The sequence below is a fragment of the Capra hircus genome, chromosome 9, assembly GCF_001704415.2.
Source record: "Capra hircus breed San Clemente chromosome 9, ASM170441v1, whole genome shotgun sequence".
Taxonomy (NCBI): Eukaryota; Metazoa; Chordata; class Mammalia; order Artiodactyla; family Bovidae; genus Capra; species Capra hircus.
Genome location: NC_030816.1, coordinates 40,474,725 through 40,492,459, shown reverse-complemented (window position 1 = coordinate 40,492,459; position 17,735 = coordinate 40,474,725). Strand labels below are relative to the sequence as shown.

General features: G+C 37.5%; 2 protein-coding genes across 2 annotated transcripts in view; both read left to right on the top strand.

The window, feature by feature from the left end:
* UFL1 (UFM1 specific ligase 1) overlaps window positions 1–6,158 on the top strand; it is a 68,085-nt gene extending 61,927 nt beyond the window's left edge. Inside the window, exons 16-19 of the mRNA XM_005684664.3 lie at window positions 2,279–2,359; window positions 2,673–2,758; window positions 3,252–3,432; window positions 4,052–6,158. Of these exons, the coding sequence (XP_005684721.2) occupies window positions 2,279–2,359; window positions 2,673–2,758; window positions 3,252–3,432; window positions 4,052–4,270 (567 nt within the window). The 3' untranslated portion in view covers window positions 4,271–6,158. The remainder of the gene's footprint in view (window positions 1–2,278; window positions 2,360–2,672; window positions 2,759–3,251; window positions 3,433–4,051) is intronic.
* Window positions 13,631–17,735, top strand: part of FHL5 (four and a half LIM domains 5) — a 59,223-nt gene continuing 55,118 nt past the window's right edge. The window contains exon 1 of the mRNA XM_005684663.3: window positions 13,631–13,797. The gene's annotated coding sequence lies outside the window, so the exon portion shown is untranslated. The remainder of the gene's footprint in view (window positions 13,798–17,735) is intronic.

Here is a 17,735-nt window from a genome sequence, read left to right as displayed (position 1 = left end):
CATTTCATGACACTGTATCATTTATTTAGACTGACTCCAGTTCATTTTCTTAAGTTCTAATCTCAAATTCAAAGCTCCTCTCTTCCCTTTTTGCAGTGTAAGGTGGAGCTATGGCTCCCATTTGCCTAGAGGAAGAAAAGTATGGTCTGCCCCATCCTCCTCTCCTTCCACACTCTGAAGTGAAGTGAAGTCGCTCAGTCATGTCCGACTCTTTGTGACCCTATGGACTGTAGCCTACCAGGCCCCTCCCTCCATGGGATTCTCCATGTGAGAGTACTGGAGTGGGTTGCCATTTCCTTCTCCAGGGGATCTTCCCCACCCAGAGATCGAACCCAGGTCTCCTGCATTCCAAGCAGACGCTTTAACCTCTGAGCCACCCTAGATCCACTTAAAGTTGGAGATTAGAAAGAATGAAAGAGAGAAAAGTGCCTTTATGAGACTGACTGCATATCACTGGCATTGATCCAGTTCAAACTAAATCAGCCTCATGCCTGTGGCCTCTCCTGATGTGACATTTGTCACGTAAGTGAGATAGGCAGTTTGGAGGAAATGTTATTATCATGCAACTCCTCCTCATATCAAGGACTCTCCCTAAACCTCCAAACAGAGCTCCATTTATCTCTTCCTCCTACCCTAGAAAGGTACTGTGTCCCTTCCATTCTTCAGCTCGAATAGTGAGTGCCAGCTATGTGGACTGTTTCGTGTACCTGCCTGCATGCCAACCTCCACTGTGGGAAACACATGGGTTCTGTCCCATGCCTTTCAAGGGCCACAGGAAGATTGGTATAACATGGAGGGCAGGAGTCAGTAGGTTGTCCAGTCTTCCAGGACACTGTAATTCTAGAGCCTGCTGCCCACACCATTCCAGTAAGACCTCCTCTAGAACTTTTGCACTAGGAGGAGCCATAAGACTGTCCACAAATGCCACCAAACTTTACAAAGCACATCTGAGGCAGAGTGCAGTAAAGTTCCACACACCAGACAGTATAGCATCCATCTATCCATGGCTCAAGTCCCCTCACTTATAGATACGCTTGATCTTTATGAGTGGGGCTCCCTCATCTGGCCTTAGGGAAGAATACTCTTCCCACCACAATGGAAAAGATAAGGAGCAGCCTCTTACCCCAAATTCTCTTTTTCTTGCAAGATGAACAGTGGGTATGTGCTCATTCACTCACAAGCTCTCTGATCCTCCTCTTTTACTGCAGGAGCAAATGGGATGAATGCGGGCTGCATCTAGCCTCTTTGGCTGGCTGTTGACTAGCGTTCTGATGTTAAAGTATTTTAGTGTGTTTTATCCCGAGTTTGCAGTCTGAAATTTAAGAACAAGAATAATACACATATATTAACTGAACATATATTCAGTTCAGTTCAGTCACTCAGTCGTGTCTGACTTTGTGACCCCATGGACTGCAGCACACCAGGCCTCCCTGTCCATCACCAACTCCCGGAGTTTGCTCAAACTCATGTCCATCAAGTCAGTGATGCCATGCAACCATCTCATCCTTTGTCATCCACTTCTCCTCCTGCCTTCAGTCTTTCCCAGCATCAGGGTCTTTTCAAATGAGTCAACTCTTCGCATCAGGTGGCCAAAATATTGGAGTTTCATCTTCAACATCAGTCCTTCCAATGAACTTTCAGGACTGATTTCCTTTAGGATGGACTGGTTGGATCTCCTTGCAGTCCAAGGGACTCTCAAGAGTCTTCTCCAACACCACAATTCAAAAGCATCAATTCTTCAGAGCTCAGCTTTCTTCACAGTCCAACTCTCACATCCATACATGACCAGTGGAAAAACCATAGCCTTGACTAGACGGACCTTTGTTGGCAAAGTAACGTCTCTGCTTTTGAATATGCTACCTAGGTTGGTCATAACTTTTCTTCCAAGGAGTAAGCATCTTTTTATTTCATGGCTGTAGTCACCATCTGCAGTGACTTTGGAGCCCCACAAAATAAAGTCTGACACTGTTTCCACTGTTTCCCCATCTATTTCCCATGAAGTGATGGGACCAAATGCCATAATCTTAGTTTTCTGAATGTTGAGCCTTAAGCCAACTTTTTCACTCTCTTCTTTCACTTTCATCAAGAGCCTTTTTAGTTCTTCTTTGCTTTCTGCCATAAGGGTGGTGTCATCTGCATATCTTTGGTTATTGATAATTCTCCCGGCAATCTTGATTCCAGCTTGTGCTTCATCCAGCCCAGCGTTTCTCATGATGTACTCTGTAGCTTTGACATGTAGTGCATATACAAGCTCAAAGGATTTTTTTTTTCCCTATAGGTAAGAAAAAAAATTCTAAGTAAATTATCAGAAGAAACAAAAGTGCCTCTCACAAAACTCCACAACTCTCTGAATGAAAAGGTAAATAAAGCTTTACTGTATTTACATATTTGAGCTAGAATTTGTGATCTTTGAATAGATTTTTATCAAAATAACTGAAAACTAAATTTAAAACTATTAATTTACACTCAGGACATCCCTTTTGAGGGTGAAGAGAGAAACGAAGCTGGGGACACTTTACTCTCTAGTCCTAAATCACAGTTTCAAACCTAATGACAGAATGACCTTTTTAAAAATTGTATTTGGGGTATAAAATTATAAAACAGTATTAAATGACTGCTTTTCTTTAGGCGACTGTTTATAAAAGTAAATAATGGTTTAAACACCTTTCCAGAGCATAGAAGACTTTCTTGCTTGTCTGGATTCTGCAGCAGAAGCTTGTGATATTATGTTGAAGAAGGGAGACAAAAAAAGAGAAAGGTAACACTGAATTAATGTCTGAAATGGAGTCTGTCTGAATCCTGCAAAGAGAACTGTTCTATCTAAATGGCTGTAGACCTTCAAACATAGTCAGTCTTCATATCCTTAAGTGTCCCTCTCTGACCCAATGGAATAAGGTATCAGAGTTCTTAATCCCATAGCTGATCAAGCCTAGGAATTAATAATTCTTATTAGCCTTAAGACCTTCTTTATAGGAAGCCTTATTTAAACCAGTGCACTTCTGTTTGATACCCAACAATTCAAAATAAAAAGCACACTTTGAGAATCTCTGATGTATAGTTTTTCTATCTATATAGTTTTTCTATCATTTTTTAGCATATTAATTTATCAGTGCTGTTCAGAACTGTGTCTGTTGCATAAACGGTCCCTTAAATTGTTTGAAACCTAAAAATGAATACAGAAGGCAAGAACTGAAATTGGTGAGAACTTGTTAGAATATGATAACATGCTTGTGTTACTTTCTTTTGTTTAGGCAGGTACTGTTTCAGCATCGACAAGCACTGGTTGAACAGCTAAAAGTCACAGAAGACCCTGCTCTTATCCTGCATCTCACGTCGGTTCTATTGTTTCAGTTCTCAACCCATAGCATGCTCCATGCACCTGGAAGATGTGTCCCCCAGATCATTGCTTTTCTGAATAGTAAAATTCCAGAGGTATTATATTTTCAGTGTACTTGAAACTTTTAAAACTTTTAGATTCTGAATATTTTGAGTGTATTAACATCATGTTTCTGCTTCCTAGAGTGGGAACAGTGAAGGAGGAGATTGATTTTTAAAACTCAGTCTAGTTCAGGAATGTTTCAGGATCCTTTAAGATCTACAGTAAAGAATATTCTGAATTTAGAAATTAAGCTTTTGGAAGTGATACAATAATGCTCAGTCTTCCATTTCAGTTTATGCAGGTTTAACCTGTCCTTCAAGGATCAGCTCGAAAAGTCCCACCCAACACAAATTCTTCTGAGGGACTTCTCAGCTAGAAGTAAACTGGCTTATTTGAATTTTCATGTCACTTTATTTTTGGTGATAGAACCCAGCTCGGTCAACTTACATTAAAATTATCTGTATTCATGTTTTATCTCCCCCAAACTAACCTCCTTGAGAGCAAGGAACCTCCTTGAGAGCAAGGACCTTGCTAGATTCAGCCTTCTACTTCTGTGACCAGTAATTTGTAAAGATGAAGACCTGCAGTGTATAATGGTTGAATAAATCTTACTTTGTCCCACAGAAAATTAAATCATGTTCGTTAACTTTCCTCTCCTTTCTCTTTTCATAGGATCAACATACTCTTTTAGTAAAGTATCAAGGTTTGGTTGTAAAGCATTTAGTCAGTCAAAATAAGAAGACTGGGCAGGGAGAAGATCCCTTGAGTGATGAATTAGACAAAGAACAAGAGGATATCATCAATACAACTCGTAAAGAACTTCAGGAGCTTTCCTCGTCCATTAAAGACCTTGTTCTCAAATCAAGGAAGTCATCAGTGACAGAAGAGTGATGATTTTAATTTACTTAATGTTGTCATACAGTAAATATTTTTCCCCCAAAGTTAAAGGTGAATGGTTACCAAAAAAAAACCTCATTTCACAGTCCAGAATCCCCTCAATAGCACCTCCCACACCCACAGTTCTGTTAAAACAGTAGCATTGTATTCATTTTAAGTTTTAAAAAAATGTAAGTTTTTGTAAATTGGGCTCTCCATGGAAGGTTTTTCACATTATTCTAAAAATTATACATTTCAAGTTTATTTTCTTCATATAAGCTGAATGAAAAATAAATTTTCTGATATCTTTTATCTCTAGGAATTATCTCTAGGAAAGGACTCATTTGTTGTGTTACTAGATTTCAGATGACATGTGTAAATATAATTTACATAGAAACTCAAAATGTGGTCAATGTTTTTTAAAGAAAGGAAAAACCTTTGGTATCAAAATGAAAACAGTGTATTTTTCTTTAAAATTAATAGAGAATGCTTCAAACCTAAAATACAGAAGTTTGCCAGCTATTGTTTTTGTTTTATTACTAAGTCCTTGCTCTTATTCCTGGCAGATAGAGGGCCTCTCATTTCCCCCACAAGAGTGAACTTCTCTGTGTCTGGGGGCTTAAGGGATGTGTTTACAGATATAGAAGAATACCTGAGAGCCCCATGCATTTCTGTGCTGTATTCTAAAATAAGATGCTAACAAGAGTGAGAGGAAAAGTATAATTTACTACTTACAGGTGTTAAATCACATTTACTAAAAATGTAGTACAAATAGTTTTCTGTAACCCAGTTTGCATTTCTGAATTTCATTTTTCATATCAGTAGACACTGTCACCTAATACTTTGTTGTAGGGGATCTATAATGCATTTAAATCATTGGAACTTTTTTTCAAAAATAGAAACTTATTAAGAAATAGGTATTCTTAATTTGAAAAGATTAGCAATTAAAAGACAAATAATTCCTTGGAGTAATAATTTTAATCAAATGAGTTTTAAGCAACAACTTACTGTATATAAAAAAGGAATTTAATTATTTAAAATATAATAGTAAATTAAATCTCAAATATTTTTAAAAATACTATTTTGTATTATTCCTTATATGGCATTTAAAACGATGTTTTGAAATGTTTGAATACAAAGATTAGTCTACCTCTACCCTAAATCTAGACAAAGTATTAACAGTGATTGAAAGAAGTTAATATAATTTGCTAAGCAATGTCAAAGTTGATAGGAATATTACAAATTTTAAAGTATTTTCCATTGGTAATTTTCTATTAATGTATTTTCATAAGGGCAGAGGAAGAAAATGACAAATTGTCTGTGACCACAAACTCCACTTAGTCATGTTGATTCAGCTTCCAGAATACACCCAACCTAATTTTTTATTCAGTGCTTGTTTAAGGATCTTCTTACTTAGGTTTCAGGAGATACCAAAGTAATCCACATTTAAGTCAGAGTATCAGACAATGAAACAAAAAGCCATTCTTACTTTGTTGCATTACACGTTCATTAAATTATTTTCTTTTATCAAAATGGTTATTTTTCCACAGTAAATAAGCAGTTTTCATTATTTTTGTAAATAAAATTACTTAGCTGATTTTATATGTAAAAATTAATTTCATTAATAAAAAATGTTTACTGTGCTCTTAATGGGCAGATTTAAGAATGTTATTTAGAATAAAGTTCTCTATTAAATTTTATGTACTTTGAATCTATTATCTTAATTACTAGGATTGATGTATATGTGTATTTACATTTTAAAATTATTATTCTGAATATTTTTAGAGGATTTTATTATGTTTGTACACAAAAATAGTTCCATAGTCCTCTGTGTCTTTCATTCCTTGCAAGTTTGCCATTCATGAACCATTTCACCTTAATAAATCATTTTCAGTTACCTGGACTTCAGCAAATGTATAGCTAAACTTTTATCTGCTGTTAGTACTTCTTACTGTTGCACATAATGGCAGGGATATTTGAATAATATGCTCAGGTATTTATATATGTTCTATCTCCAGACCATTTGTTTTTGAATAGTCAAAGGAAACTCATTTCTGACCATCAGAAAGAGTCAGTGACCAGTGGCATATCTTAACCAAAAATCAGTGTATTTCCCAAAAAGACCTTAACACAAAATTAGAAAAATAAATGTAGAAGTGGCTTAGCCTGAATGTAGACCCATCTTGAACTTTTTGGAGAATGTACTTTAGTCAGACCTTGAAGCACCAAGGGTGAAGTCAAATTTGCAGCCGTAATTTGAAGTAGTGTGTCTGTAGAGTGAAAAGAAACAGTTCATTCCTTCCTCAGAAATGCCGCTTGACCCACAGCCAAATGCGATTTTTTTTTCTATCAAGAACTGACTTCTGTGAGTTAAGTAGGGGTGGGGACAATGGAAGTTTCACTGTCTTTGACTAATACCAATGAAGCTTTGACCCCAGTGTACACAGTATATAAGGAAAATGAAAGAAACAGATCTATAAATTCTGGCATGTAGATTTTCCACAAAATCTGAGAGCACTATTAAAGTTATGGCTATTAAAACAGCCTACAGATTCACTCAAGTTGTTCCCCTCTGAAGGCCACACTACACAAACAGGAGAATAAATAGAACCCAGGACTCCACAGCATTGGAAGAAAAAGAAATAAAAGGAGTTCAAATTGGAAAAGAAGTAAAACTGTGCCTATTTGCAGATGACATGATACTACACATAGAAAATCCTGAGGATACTACCAGAAAACTACTAGGGCTCACCAATGAATTTAGTCAAGTTGTAGGATACAAAATAAATATACAGAAATCCATTACATTTCTATACACTAACAGTGAAAGTTTAGAAATAAGGAAACCCATATAAAGAAGAATAGGATACCTAGAAATAAACTTAACTGCAAAACACCTGTACTCAGAAAACTCAGATGCTGATAAAAAAAAACTGAAGCCCACACAAACAGATGGAAAGAGATTACCGTGTGCTTGGATTAAAAGAATCAGCATTGTTAAAATAACCATACTACTCAAGGCATTTTACAGATTCAGTGTAATCCCTATCAAATTACCAACAGTATTTTTCACAGAACTGGAACAAAAAAATTGTTAATTGTATGTCAACACAAAAGACCTCAAATAGCCAAAACAGTTTCAAGAAAGAGCTGGAAGAATCCTGCTCCCTGACTTAAGAATATAAAGCTACAGTAATCAAATAAGTATGAACTGACACAAAAACAGACACACAGATCAGTGAAACAGAATCGAGTCTAGAAATAAGCCCATGTGTTTAAGGTCAATTATCTACAGAAAAGAAGGAAAAAATATACAGTGGAAAAAAGACAGTCTCTTCCATAAGTGGACAGCTGCATGTAAAAGAATGAAATTACAATGAAATTACACCATATTAAAAAAAATAGACTCAATAGAGTTAAAGACCTAAATGTAAGACGGGATACTATAAAACTAAGAGAGGAAAACATACAGAAAACTCCTTTACATAAATGGTAACTTTTTTGATCTCCTAGAGTAATGTAAAGAAAAACAGAAGTTTTTAAATGGGACCTAGTTAAACTTAAGAGCATTGCACAGCGAGAGAAACCACAAAGAAAATGGAAAGACAACCCTCAAAAGGTAGAATGTATTTACAAATGATGTGACTGATAAGGGATTCATTTCCAAAATATACAAACAGCTCATACAACTCAATAACAAAAAAGCAATAAAAAAAATGGGCAATACATCTAAATAGACATTTCTCCAAAGAAAACATACAGATAGTCAATGGGTATTTGAAAAGATGCTCAATATCATAATTATTAGAAAAATGCAAATCAAAACTACAATGAGGTGTATCACCATACACTGGTCAGAATGGCCAACAAAAAGTTTATAAACAATGCTCAAGAGAGTATGGAGAAAAAGAAAACCTCCTACACTGTTTGTGGGGATATAAATTGGTGCAGCCACTATTGAGCACAGTATGGAGGCTTCTTAAATACTAAAGATGGAGTTGCCATATGATCTAGCAATCCACTCCTGGGCACATACCCTAAAAAGACAAAAACTAATTTGAAAGGATACATGCACCCCAGTGTTCACAACAGCACTACTTAACAGTAGCCAGGACATAAAAGAAGCCTATAAATGTCCATCAAAAGATACACAGAAAGAAGATGGGGCATATATATTATACATAGAGAGATAGTATATTGGGCTCCCCTTGTGGCTCAGCTGGTAAAGAATCCACCTGCAATGCAGGAAACCTGGGTTCGATCCCTGGGTCGGGAAGATCCCCTGGAGAAAGGAAAGGCTACCCACTCCAATATTCTGGCCTGGAGAATTCCATGGCCTGTGTAGTCCATGGGGTTGCAAAGAGTCAGACATGACTGAGCAACTTTCACTTTTCCTATAGTATATTACTCAGCCATTAAAAAAGAATGAAATAATGCCATTTGCAACAACACGGATGGACCTAGAGTTTCATACTAATTGAATCAAGTCAGAGAGACACGGTATCACATAGAATCTAGAAAATGCATGTGTACTATGTCACGTCAGTCGTGTCTTGACTCTTCGTGAACCTATGGACTGTAGCCCTCTAGGCTCCTCTGTCCATGGGATTCTCTAGGCAGGAATACTGAAGTGTGTTGCCATTTCCTCCTCCAGGGGATCTTCCCAACCTAGGGATCAAACCCGAGTCTCATGTCTCCTGAATTGGCAGTTGGGTTCTTTACCACTAGCACCACCCAGGAAGCCCATATAAGTGAACTTATTTACAAAACTGAAATAGACTCACAGACATAGAAAACAAACTCATGGTTACCAGAGGGGATAGCAGTGGGTAGAGGGGAGATAAGTTAGGAATTTCAGATAAAATAGAAATAAGGACCTACTGTATAGCACAGGAAACTATTCAATATCTGATAATAACCAACAATGGGGGGAAATCTGAAAAATACATATGTATATATTTGTGTGTGTGTGTGTTTTAGTGTTAGTCGCTCAGTTGTGTCCAACTATTTGTGACCCCATGGACTGTGTAGCCTGCCAGGCTTCTCTGCCCATGAGATTTTCCAGGCAAGGATACTGGAGTGGGTTGCCATTTCCTTCTCCAGGGGATCTTCCTGACCCAGGGATCGAACCCGGGTTTCTTGCATTGTAGGCAGATTCTGTACCATCTGAGCCACCAGGGAAATATCTGTGTGTGTGTGTGTACACACATAATATGTATGTGTGTATATATATACATATATATAGCATTAAAAAGTCACTTTGCTATATATCTGAAACATGGTAAGTCAACTATAAATAAATTTTTTTTTTTAAATCCAACCCAGGTCAGACTTTTTCCAAATCGTTAAGAAAGAAAGCCTGACTTTTGGATCTTCAAAAACTGTTTATTCCATTTACATCACACACAAAAAGAAGGAACTACTACATTAAACAGGTATTAAATTTTTTAAAGTTCCCAATGTTGTGTTTTATCTGTGTTACCAGGCTTGTCTCTATTTGCACCTCTGTTCCTCTTCAACGATTAGTAGTAAGACTTAACCTGGATGTATGTTTGAAGAGCAGGAAGGAAGGGATTATACTGGGGTGTGATGGAGGAAAGGGAGGACATGGTGAGTTTCAATCCTTGGCTCAATAATATCCTGGATCCTGTAAGACAACTGAGTACAAAGAATAATAATACAAATCTTAAAAATGTGTCTTGCTTTCAAGGTGATGGCAAGAATCAACAGTTACAGTTCAGTACAGTGTTTGGAGAGCAGCAAGCAGAGGATGTAATGGGAGAAGAAAGTCAAACTGTATTGCACTGCAGGGAGGGGAACTGAACCAGCTGGAGGTGACTCTTGAGAAAAGTAGGACTAGCCTGGTAAGGGCATTTCTGGGCAGAGAAAAGGAGATTCCAGACTACTAAGATAATATGAAGCGAGAAATTTTGGAATTCCTAAAGTATGAGAAATATGAAAAATGATTTGGGAAGTAGTGTAAGATGAAGCTGGAGAAACTAGAGGAGGAGGAATCACAAAATGGCTTACATGCTAAGCTGAGAAGTTAGCCATTCTCCTAAAAGCAAGAGGTTGCCTTTAAAGATGAACCAGGGAAGCTAGGTGATTGTCTTTTAAAAGGATCATCCATTCTGAAAGGCAATTTGACAGTCTGCCAAAATCCTTTAAAATGTATGTATTATTAGTGAGGTCAATGTCTCCTGAGAAGTAAAATGTGAACTTAAAAACGTGTACAAATCTTTTCCCCCCAGCCTCTGATAGAAGAGAAATGTGGATGATACATCTCTCAAGGAGAGGAGGCAGCCTTCCACCAAAGGAAAGTCCTTTCTCTGACTAGTCAAGCTAAGACAAAATCCCCACAGGTTTTCTCCGTTGTCTATTATTCATTATAAAGAAGAAAAAATCATTTTAGCAAATTGTTTTCCTACTAAACTGTCTTACTAGTAAAGTGCAGCCTTAAATTAAATGTTTAAGTTTAAATTAATGAACTTAGAGTGTTCTATTTTTTTTCTTCTCTCTTTCCCACCAGAATCTAAGTCTTTGAGTCATAAATTATAAATGCTGAGGCTAAGTTTTGATGTTGAAGAAAACAGATCATAGAGAAAAAAAGAGGAAGCGTTATTCCATCACATACTTCATTATGTTGCAGCCATTATTTGCAGCCACTTCAAAAATATTTGATTTGGAAAATCACAGTATATTAAGTAAAAAAGATATATGCAGTGTGGTTTTGATTTTCTTATTAAACATATTTAACTATAGCTGTGTAAGTATTTGCATGAAAATTCATAAACATTTCCTTGTATAGCTACATGTATGCATACAGAATATTTCAGAGATATTTGAGTGATGAATTGTGACTGTCTCTTGGATTGCAAGTCATTTTAAACAATGTTTTTCATTATTTCAGACTTTCTGCAAGAAGTGTGTATTTTATAATTCAATAAACATATCTTTAAATATTGTTTATAGTGATACAAAGAAATTATAGAAGGGGACTAGACTGAGGCAGATGCCAAATGTTTTATGACTGATAACAACAATCCAAGTGAGAAATGCGAGGGCCAGAATGCAGGGATAATGACAAATCTAGGAAATATTTAACAAAGTAGAACCACCAGAAGTTGAGGATGGGGATGGTGGAGACTAACTGAGGAAAGTGAGAAGTCCAAGGTACGATGGGTTAGGTGACGGTGCCATGTCCTGAGACAGGAAATGCGGCAGACCTCATCTGTACAGTGGGAGGTGGGGAACAGATAAAGGTGTTTGTTTGGGATGCCTATGGACCTCTGTGCAAATATAGCGAAGAGACCACAGGATACAGGCCTAGAACCTTAGAGAGCAATACCAGCTGAGAATACAGGTTTAGCAGTCATAATATATCGCTAATTGTTTTCATGAGAAAAATCCATGGAAAGTGTATAGAAGCATTCTGAACTGAGAATGAAATTCTGGGGAAGAGTGAGGTGAATAAAGGGAAAGGAGGTTGAAGATGCTAAGCCCAAGGAGAAAATTAGTAGAGAATGACTTAGTGAAACCAAGGAAAGAGGGTTTCAAAAAGAATGGACATGGCAGAGATGAGAAATTTCAGGTAAGATTAAAGAGAGTTACTCTTAAGAGTGTTAACTAAGATATTTTAAAAGCTTAATGGAGCTATGTGGAGTAATTTGAGAATGGAGCAGGAGGATCTTAGGTTGGATGCGTGAATGAAGATTACCCTCCCAGGAAAACACGGGGGCAATAAAGAGGGTTCCATAACTACATGGGGACATAGGTGACTTTATAACTCCTGGACTCTACTTCCTTACCTTTAAAAGGAGAAAATTAATGCCAGTCTATCCGTGGCATCATGAGAATTAGAAGCCATTACTAATAATAGATTTTATGTTAGATTGAATTTTTATAATAGTTTGAATGTTCTTTTGTCCTTTCACTGAATCAATTTGTTGCTGCTCATCACAATGTTTTCATTTTTATAATAACCTTATCATCAAAGTCAGGTGAATAACAAGGCACTGAGTTGATTGCTTTTATGTATTTCCCTAGCTCAGGTTTTTTGATTGTATGTAACTGAGTTTGACCTCAGAAAACACTAACATATTTCTTTGGCACCTGGAACAAGGACAGGTCAAGTTTGGTCTGGGAATGGATGGAGTTAAAGCAGAGCATTTCCTTCCTCACCCACCTTTACGAACTGAAGAAATGGCCTTAAACAGAGAGATTAAAAGTAAATGTCACCTGCTTTATAGATAAATATGACCCACTGAGAATTCCTGTTGTAGATTAGTTCAGTATTCAAACATGTCTTTAGATCCATCTCCTGAAACATCTGGCCACTTTTTAAGTTTTGACTTCAGATTTCAAAAGGCTGAATCTGTGCTTAAGTGAAGTCATACAGCCATGGGCGTGACGTAACAATTGTTGCCAGCTCAGAGGGAAAGAGGCAGCAGCAGGGAACGCCAGGTCCACAGTACAGGTGCAAGAAGCAGGTAACTACTTTGAGTTATCCGAGTCAAGTCTAAGGTTCAAAGTTCACCAGTTTCCCAGGAAGGCAGTGATAGAGGCCACACCCCCACGATTCATCTCTCAAGCTACCAAAAACGCTACAGGTGAGAACATCGGGCCTCATCTCTTTCCAGACATTTCAACAGAAAATCTCTGTAGTTTGTCCATTTCTAACCTATAAGAAGATCTGATTTTAGCTCAGTTGGTAAAATACCCGCCTGCAATGCAGGAGACTCCAGTTTGATTCCTGAGATGAGAAGAACTCCTGGAGAATGGATAGGCTATCCACTCCAGTATTTTGGGGCTTCCCTGGTGGTTCAGACAGTAAAGAATCTGCCTGCAATGCAGGAGACCTGGGTTCGATCCCTGGGTTGGGAATATCCTCTGAAGGAGCGCATGGCAACCCACTCCAGTATTCTTGCCTGGAGAGAATCCCTATGGACAGAGGAGCCTGGCAGGCTACAGTCCATGGGGTCGAAGAGTCGGCCATGACTGAGCAACTAAGCACAGCACACAGCAACCCATAAGAAAGATTCTGTCACTGAAATAACAGCAACAACAAAAAAAAAAAAAACAGGAAATACATCATCCTTTACAGAAAAAATTTTTAATTTAAACATACCCTCAATTTAGACTATGCAGTGGGAATTTCTTAAGTGTATGTGAATGTCTGCATGTACACTTTATATTTTAAACTTTCTGGAGATTATCTAGATGTTTCATGTACTAATTCTGGCAGGATTTCCCTTTAAGGATGTCCTGCAGAGAATTTGCTACTCATAATTTTAAGTAAAAATTGACGAGTGCTTTTTCAGCCCAGTAGGAGTCAGCTATGTACATGTCACAAGACTTGGAGGAAACCCACACACCCTCCTATTTTCTTCCACAAAGTTAAAAAGGCTACAGTTGGGAGGGACCCTCAGATAGTTTTGGTGGCCCATTCTGTACCTCTTGGAGGTAACATATGAATGTGTAAATCATCATATATTCTCCTTTCATCCTGTTTAAACTGTTGGAAGAAGAGGCTTTAAGAAAAAGTAAGTTTTGTTTTCTTCTCCTTAATGTTGTCTTTGCATTTCTAATTTTTTTTTTTTTAAGTGCGGAAGATTCTTGTAAACTTTCTCATTGCTACTTAAAGGAAACTTTGTGGTGACTTGGTTTTACTTGGCAAGCAAGTATATATCTTGAAGTTTCTTAGAAACTTTTTAAAAGGCATTTGAGCCAGCAGTTATCAAACTTTATATGCTGAGCTTTTCAGATTTCTCAATTTGATGCCATGTGTATAAAGGCAACATAGTAGCCAAATAACTCTTGAGTTGTCTCCTGAGTTCTGAAAATTGTCTGTAGTTGGAGATACAGCTTCATTGTATTCATAAAAACGGGAATGACTTGATTCTGGGGTTTTAATTGGCTTAATTTATTTGAATGACTAACTTTATCACTAAGGATATTTTATGGCTGGATTTATATATCCAGAGCACAATTTAAAGTCATTTACAGATTTTGAGTTAGTGAGATTCCTGCTATTGAAAAAAAAAAAAAAAAAAACTGCCTATTTTTCACAAGCAGGCATAAAGACAATTCCTAATCTTAGGCTTTCTAAGACTGAATTAAAATGTCTGTGAGTCTGACCCATGTGTAATATGCTAAATGAATCTAAAGCATTGCTTCTTGAAACTGAGATAGTATCATGAAAGCAGAAGTATGGTTCCCATATGTGTTTATACTTTTTCCCTCTCTAATCAGATTCTTTTTGGTGTCTGTCATCCATTTGAAAACCAAATGCAACACCTCAACTTGTCAATTTGGGTTTTGGAAATGTGGGAACCAAAAGGAATCATTAATAAAATGTGTAATTCTTATAAATAAAATGTAACAAGTCATTTTAGCTGTCATTTCACATTCACAATATTATCATGTATAGGTTCTAGGATTTTTATTAGCAACATACATGGGTTAAAATTTAGCACAAACAATTGCAGATATGCACATCGCACAGGATATTTCTTAACATATTTGTTATGATCTGTGCCTAAAGCCATACTCCAAACTGCTTGGTGGGAAAGGTAAACTCTGACATCTGTTTTCTACACTTGTTCTATTTATTCCCATGTGTTGTCATTAGTTGCCAATTCTGGGACTGTTCTACCTAAACAAGAGCAGCAGATTTGTGCTTTAATGTAACATCACCTCACTGACAAATCTACCTCTTATTTTTATATTTGCCAACAACATTCTGAGTAAAGTTGGATTAATTGGGGTTCCTTAAGCGAGGCTAGCAACTTTCTACTATAATATTGAAGATAAATTTTTTTCTAGAACATGCTGCATAAGCTTAGATTTGTTTTTTCACATTTTCAATCTAGGAAATGACCTCTTTAGAATTGGAAACCAAATACTTGGGTTCACATGGAAAGTTCTGAATCAGATGTCAGTTAAACAACCTTACATTTCCATGTTCTTGTAATTCTCTTTATCCTTTCTGATTGTCATCATTTTTCTTGGTTACCTTTTGCCCCCCTGGAAGGAATTGTGAATAGGAGGGGAAGGAGAAAGAGGATACGGGACTCCCTCCTACCATAACAGCTCGAATCCCTCCAAAATTATCAGCTTGAGCACTATCTCCACATTAGACTTGGGATCACAGATTCTCTTAACAATCTGAGAATCAATGGACATGTCTCAGAAGGAAAAAAGCACATTGTATATAGATTTTTTTCCCTTAACAGTTCTGGGGTTGATATACTCTTGAAACCTGTTCTTGAGTATTCTTGAGGTGTCCTGATTAGGAACTACTATTCTCCACAAAACCTGGAGTTGGTGGGTTTATGCAATCTTTAAACGGATTAAGGTGGAAGTATGTCTGTCTCTCTCAATTTACCCAAGGACAGGTAAGGTTAAGGCAAAGATTTTAGCTGAAGATGACATTTAAGGGTTAATTTTTGAAGCAGATACATAATTAATCCATAGTCATACTTGTTCTGGATAGCATGTCTATTGATATAAAAGTGGAAGATTCAAATATCATAAGTTTCTTCTGTGGAGACTAAGGCTTAGAATGGAAAGGTGATAGGACTAAGCCTCTAGAGACCCCAGAATGTGGAACAGGTGACTGAAGCGGGGCCTCCCTATTCTCTGGCCATTCTCCCAAATCCCCATACCGACCTATTGGTAGATTGGGGCATAAAAGGCAAGATCTAAACCAGTGCCCATTATATCCTCTACTTCAGGGATCCCGGACTTTAATCTCTCCTTCTTCATTGGCTCCTCTCTTCAGCATTTAAGCATATTCAAATCCCCCATCTTGAAAATCTTCTGCTTCATTACCAAGCTTTTCCAGTTTACCCTCATTCCTAAGCTTTATAGATCAATATTCTGAAAGTATTGTCTACACTGTAAAGAATCCCCACTTTCTTAGCCCTCACTTCTCAATCTATTGCTGCCTGGCTTTGATCCTCATCAGTTTTCCCCAGCTCTCACTGAGGTGATCAATCACTAGTGTATCACTAAATCCAGCAGAAATTTCTTTCTTATTCTCTTTGTGCTGTTTCAGAACCATTTTACCTAGTCTCCACTTGTCCCATCTTGAAACACTCTTTACCCAGAGCTTCCATGATGTCCAACTGCTAGTTTTTCTCCCACCTCTAAGACCACTATGCTCAGTCAGTTTCACAGATTCCTCTTCCTCTTCCCTATATCCTAGACTCCTTTTCTCTTTCTGAGCAATGTCACAGCTTCAGTTACAGTCTATTCTATATTCTAAGGAGTCCGAAATCTTTATGTCCAGCTAAGATATCTTTCCTGAGCAACAAACCTCTATGTCTGATTGTCTGCTTCTGAATATAGGACTTCCCAGAGCAGGTGTAGACCTTAGTGAATACAATGGAGTAAGTGGAGGGACATGAAGGGCAAGCCAGGTAGAAATTCTGCCCTATAATTTGCCCTGGGATCCTTTTCAAAATGTCCAAGGAATTTGTGTGGTTTCCCGCACTCACTCTTCGGACCTGACTGAATAGCTCTCCTTGACTTTCCCACAGTCCTCTCAAGTCTCATTTTAATCTAAAAGTAAACTCATCAACCACCTCTCATACTTTCCACCCTGCTTCCCCTAAGTATCCTCGTACAGAAAATAACACCATGATACAACCAGTTGCTCAAGCTAGAAACTGGAGGTGAACTGACTCCACCTCTCCCTCAATTTATATACCCAAAGAATCTCCAAATTCTGTTGACACTACCTCATCCACTCACCAGCTTCCCTCCTTTGTCACTGCTATAACCCTATTTCAGGCTGCCATCCTCCTTTATTTGGTGAACAGTAGTCCTTTCATGGGTCTCCCTGCCTCCAGAACTGCCTTCTTTGGCTTCACTCCCCATACTGAAGCCAGAGTCATTGACGTGAAACTATTGGTCTAAAAATAGATTTATTTTGACTATCTCTTACTTCAAGCCTTTTCCTGACTCTCCACTGGCCTTAGGATAATGTCCAGATTCCTTCTCAAAGTTAAAGAGAAGTCGCAGAGTTCAGTGGGTTACAGCAGAAGTCCCCAAACTTTAAAGTGCTCAGGAACCACCTTGTTAAAATGTATATTCTGATTCTGTAGGTCTGGGTTGGTGCCTCAGTTGTTGCATTTTTAACAAGTTCCCGGGTGATGCTGATAATACTGGTTCATGGACCATACATTTCATGCTAGACTGGCTGGAGCTCAAATCTCTGTTGTATTCCTCACTAAATCTGATAACTTAGAAGAGTCACTTAGTGCGCACACATGTGTGCATGTGTGTGTCATTGTCCTTTCATATGAAATGAAGATCATGACAGTGTAACACTTTCTTAGGTTTAAAATGAGGAATAAATGTGTTATATTAAAATTACAACAGTGTCTGGCACAGAATAAGTATTAAGCACAAGTTATTTTTCTTACTAGTTAAGACTCTGAATTGGAGAAGGAAATGGCAACCCACTACAGTATTC